We start from the raw sequence: 5,382 nt of genomic DNA on the forward strand, positions 1-5,382 counted from the left end.
TGGGGGCGGGGGAGCAGAAGCGGTACCGAGGGGAAGTCCCCCAGCCTGCTGGGGACACTTGTCTCCTTCGTGGGCGGTCTGGTGGGTCCCACAGTCCCTTGGCCATCGCGTTGGGCCCTGACCCTGCCCTCCCCTCGGATGCCTGCAGAGCACAAGGTTATCATCGTGGGCCTGGACAACGCAGGAAAGTCCACGATCCTCTACCAGTTGTAAGTGACTCCCGGGGTGGGGGCGGGGCTTGTGCTTTTCCACCAGACTGACAAACACGTGGGCCAATCACCGGAGCTCTTCCCTGGGTTCCCGGGAGGAGTGACTTGGAGAACGCTAGTGGGACCTTCCTGGGATAGTGGCCCCTCACTCAGATCAGTGGCCCCTCGACCTGGCATTCGAATGCTGCTGGGTATGGGCAACCCCACTGCGCCCCGCCATCTGCCCCCGGCCCCTGCCAAGCTCGGCTACAGGCTGAGGCTGGTGGGCAGGCAGGTTCCTCCCGCCTCCCTGCTCTTCTCTACCCCCTAGCGGCGGGTCCCCTCTTTTCAACTCCTGCGCTCCCTCCACCTTTGCATCTTTGCCTTCCTTCTGCCAGCCCTAAGGGAGGGCCAGCTTTGGGTCCGCCGGGCTCCGTGGCCCCTGGTCCGGCAGAGTCCGGCACATGTGCTGAGTAATAACCCATCAGAGTTTTCCCCGAAATTCCTCCCCGGATGGCATCTCTCCTGTTCTGGAGCCTCCCGAGTGTTTACTTAGGACAGATTTTCTCCCCTGAAAAAGTGACACATAGAAATGGTTTTTAAAAATGAGAAGGAAAGAAAAACCCTAACAGCACAGGAGTATACAGTGAAAAGGACGTTTCTCTCTCACCTCTGACTCCAAGAGCACAGGGAGTGACTTCCCAGATCTCCCGGAGGAATCCCTTGCAGGTGAAAGGGTGTGTGTTTTCTATGTCACTGTAGCCAGAGCACCTTTCGGATGGCCCTCACGAGTGTCTGTCTCGTTTGTCTAATCCCTCGCTACTCAAAGTGTGGCCCACAGACCAGCAGCGGTGGAGCATCTGGAAGCTTGTTAGAAGTGCAAAGCGCTGGGCCCCAGCCCAGACCCACTGGATCAGAATCTGCATTTTAACAAGGCTCCCAGGTGATTCAACTGCATATCAAAGTTTGGGGAGACTGTTCGATTAAGTCTCCCCTCTCTGGGGACCAAGCCAGAGCAGGACTTGGTCTCACTCCTGCTCAGCAGAGGCTCGGTCAACCTGGGCTGATTGCTTCGGAACTAGATTCAGCCCGACTTAGGAGCGGAGGGGTCGGAGGTGAGAGCTGTGAGTGAGCTGGGCTGAGCTCTTGGTACCCTCTCCTACCCCCCCAGCCTGATGAATGAGGTGGTCCATACATGTCCCACCATCGGCAGCAACGTGGAGGAGGTTGTTCTGCGAAAGACCCACTTTCTCATGTGGGACATAGGGGGCCAAGAGGCTCTGCGCTCCACCTGGAACACATACTTCTCCAACACGGAGGTGAGGTGGGCCCGGGGCTGCAGGGGCTGTGTGACATTAGTCAGCGACTTAACCTCTCTGAGCCTCAGTTCCCCCACTTACGACCTCCCTGAGTTGTTGTGAAAATTGAATAATACAACAATAGCTAATGCATGCTTGTCAAATACTTACACAGCACAGTGCCTGTGGGCATGTCTGAATATTTCCTAGCAGCTTTGTCTGCTGGCTGGCACTTTTCCGTTTGATGCACTGGATGGGGTAGACCCTTGTCTCCGAGGGTTTTACTTACTCACTCTGGAAGCAGTAGAATCCAGTGGTTTCACTCCTGGAACGAGAAAGTCGAGTTTAAATTCCAGCACTCCACTCACCAGGTGTGTGGCTGAGGGCAGGATATGTCACCTTGCTGCACCTCAGTCTCCTCATCTGTAGATGGGGATAATAATACAGCTGACCCTTGAACTTTGAACAACATGGGGTTTGAACAACATGGGTCCACTTATCTGTGAATTTTTTCAATATATAGACAGCCAGCTTTCTGGGTTCCCGGCAATGGCACTGTGGTTGAGAGTCTGTTGTTCTATGCCATTTTCTATAAGGGACTTGAGCATCCGTAGATTTTGGTATGCACAGGGGCCCTGAAACCAGTCCCCTGCGGATACCGAGGACTGAAGTTTTGGGGAGTCCAAAGTTATATGTGGATTTTCAACTGTGTGGGAGTTGGTTGCCCCATTCCTTGCATTGTTCAAGGGTCAACTTCAGTGTCAGTTCCAAAGGGCTGTGGTGAGGCCTAAATGGACTCATGAATGCCCAGGGCATAGCCTCTGGCAGGAAATCTGAGGTCATGCTGTGTATTCCGGGTGTCTGGTTGGAAAGGGGGATTAAAATGAGACTAGAACAAAAACAAATAAATGTAAGACAAAAAAATGGGACTAGGACAGTGAGATCTTGAGACTGGACAGTTTGTTTTCTGTGGGACTCGCATCAGGGTAGTGCAGAGGCCAGCGGGGAGCACGGCTGGGCAGAGGGCACCTTCACCAAAGGGAAAGCCCACCACTCATGGTCCCCCTCTGCTGGCCAGTTCATCGTCCTTGTGATTGACAGCACGGACCGGGACCGGCTGCTGACCACTCGGGAGGAGCTGTATAAGATGCTGGCCCACGAGGTAAGCCCCCTGCGGCTGGGAGAGGGCCCCGTGTGCTCCCTGTGTTTACTCACTTGGCCTGAGCTTCATTCCTGTGACTCGGCCTCTGAGAGCCTCTAGCTTAGCGGCTGGGGCAGAGCTAGTTTATCTAAGATGAAGGGCGATAATGCCCGCAGCACAGTTGACCACAGAAGCCAAAGTTGCTGGTTCAGGTTCTGAAACCATGTCCCACTCACGGTGGGACCCCAGGCAAGCTACTTTGCCTCTCTAATTCTGTTTACCCAATTATAAATTAGGGAGAATCATCCGATTCCTGTGTCATGGGACTGCTAGGGATTCTATGAGCTGGCTTGGAGGCATCTGTGAGCTGTCAGTGTCATTTGCTGGGGTTGCTATGTTGGGACAGGCCCCCATGCCCACCCCACTTGGGCTTGGGCTTCTCTTGCTGGGGCAGCAGGGGAGCCAGGGGACACTCAAGGGGCACTGGGGAGGGAGGCTGGGCCCTGGAAGGCTGACGGGCTGGGCTCCTCTGTCCACAGGCTCTGCGAGATGCTTCTGTCCTGATCTTTGCCAATAAGCAGGATCTGAAGGACTCCATGACCACCGTGGAGATCTCCCAATTCCTCACCTTGAGTGCCATCAAAGACCACCCATGGCACATACAGGGCTGCTGTGCCCTCACCGGGGAAGGGTTAGTGGCCATCCCACCTGGACCTCCTGGGACTGGTACCAATGAATGACTGACCATCAGAACATCCTCCGGCCTCTCCTGTCAGAATCTGGTTCATAGTCAAGTCAGTTGTGCGCCTTCCCACAGCTGAGATGCTGTGGGTGAGCCGTGAGCAAGAGAACCCCTGCTCTCAGGAGCTTGTTCTAGTGGGGGAGAGGCGACAGTCCACCCACACACACACGTTTTAGGTGCTCACAAGTGCTATGAAGAACGTGAACTTGGACCACAGTGACAGAGGGGTGGGGATGGGTCTGGTTTAGCTCTGGTGGCCAGGGGCAGCCTCTACTAAATGTCTTTTGAGCTGAGATCTGAATGAAGAGGAGAGAGCCACAGGAAGACCTGGGACAAGCCTTCGAGGCAGAAATCACGACTTTTTGACCTTGGGTTTCCTCACCTCTAAAGAGGAGGGTGATTAAATCTACTTCCTCCTAGAGTTTCTGTAGAGAGTAAAGGATACCGCTCATTCAACGTGTATTAAGCACCTACTTGCGCCAGGCACTGTTCTAGGCCCCTGGAGAAACACCGGTAAACAAAACAGACCAAAATACCTGCCCTCCTGGAGCTTACGTTCCTGTGGGGGTAGGGTGGGGGGGAGGAAACAGACAATAAACAATAAAAATAAAAATATATATATGTAGTAAGTTAAAAAGTGCTAAGTGCTCAGGGGAAGTCAGGTAGGAAAGAAGATTGGAAGTACATGGAGGTGGGCGGATGTTGCAACCTTAGATAAGCTATCTGGGGAGGGGCTGCTGAGAAGGGAGCTGCTGAGCAAACACCTGAAGCATGTGAAGGCGCTAGGTCACAGTCACGATCACGGTCATACAGAAAGGGCCCGTACCAGGTCTGGAGAGAGCCCTTCCCTTTTCCTTCTCAGGTGGAATCACAGAGGCCAAGGGCCTAGATGGCTGATTAAAGAAGGGGAGGCTTTGGTCAGGCCAGCCAAGGAACCACACATTTCCGGTGGTCTCTTGCTACCTCCTGGGTCAAGAGGACCCCCTCCCCCCCCCCCCCCCCAGTCAGTTCAATTCAACCAGCATTTCCTAAGTACCCCCATGTGCCATGCACTGTGCCAGGTGATAAAGTCATGACCAAGACCACCCTATCCCCCCCACCTTTCGTTCTGGTGTTGCTAGCAGTCTAATGGGAGAACTTGCTTATGGGGGTCTCTTCCCAGGCCTTTGAAGTCACCCTGGCCCTGCCTCCTTCGATGGAGCCGGTGGCAAGGGGGCGCTAGAGATTTGCCCAAAGACATTGCTAAGGTAGGTCTCCAGGCCCCTTCCTTAGAGAAGTCCCGCTGATTCCCAGACTTCCAGAGGCCTCTGTACAGCTCCTTCCTAACCTTTATTACAGTATGTAGTGATGGAATTATTTGCATGATCATTTGTTTAATATCCACCTCCTCTGTTGGATGTAAGCCCCAGAGGGCGTGTCTGTTTTTTCACCGGTAACCACAGTGCCTAGCACAGTAGCTGGTGCATAGTACATACTCAGTCTGTTTATATTATTGACTGAAAGATTGCTGTAACGTCAGTTGCCACATTCAGTTGGCTTTGGGCAGGGGCTGGGGGCTCGAGGGCCATCATCCTCATGGGATATACTGATCCTTGCTCTGTCCCTCCCGTCCTGCAGGCTGCTTGCTGGGCTCCAGTGGATGCAATCTCGGGCCACTGCCAACTGATGTCCCAGTCAGAGGCCAACCGGGAACTTCGGAGTTTAGCATGGACTACTTGGGTGGAAAACCCAAGTGACTATTTATTACTTTTCTACGATTCTCTGGTGGGAGCAGGGGCAGCTATGGACAGGGAGAAGCCGCTGCCCACCTAACTCCCCACAGAGGAGCTGCTAGACTGTATACTCTGAATTGCCGCAGACAGGACAGCAGGTAAAGCTGCCCCTCACTCCACGGAAGCAGGCGTCCTTCTTGGAGACACAAGGAAACATTGGGTGGATTAGGGAGTGGAGCCTCTTCCCCTCAGTTCTGTAGGAAAAATGGAGGGGCAGAGTAAGAGAGGCCTTTCTTTCCTA

At 53.8% G+C, this 5,382-nt stretch overlaps 1 protein-coding gene across 1 annotated transcript in view; it reads left to right on the plus strand.

Moving 5' to 3' along the window:
- The window catches only part of ARL5C (ADP-ribosylation factor-like 5C), a 26,813-nt gene extending 21,437 nt beyond the window's left edge, over positions 1-5,376 (plus strand). The window contains exons 4-8 of the mRNA XM_014536176.1: positions 149-209; positions 1,360-1,507; positions 2,565-2,648; positions 3,167-3,318; positions 4,987-5,376. Coding sequence (XP_014391662.1) covers positions 149-209; positions 1,360-1,507; positions 2,565-2,648; positions 3,167-3,318; positions 4,987-5,035 — 494 coding nt within the window. The 3' untranslated portion in view covers positions 5,036-5,376. The remainder of the gene's footprint in view (positions 1-148; positions 210-1,359; positions 1,508-2,564; positions 2,649-3,166; positions 3,319-4,986) is intronic.
- Positions 5,377-5,382: the final 6 nt, after the last annotated feature.

Source organism: Myotis brandtii, unplaced genomic scaffold, assembly GCF_000412655.1.
Source record: "Myotis brandtii unplaced genomic scaffold, ASM41265v1 scaffold157, whole genome shotgun sequence".
NCBI lineage: Eukaryota > Metazoa > Chordata > Mammalia > Chiroptera > Vespertilionidae > Myotis > Myotis brandtii.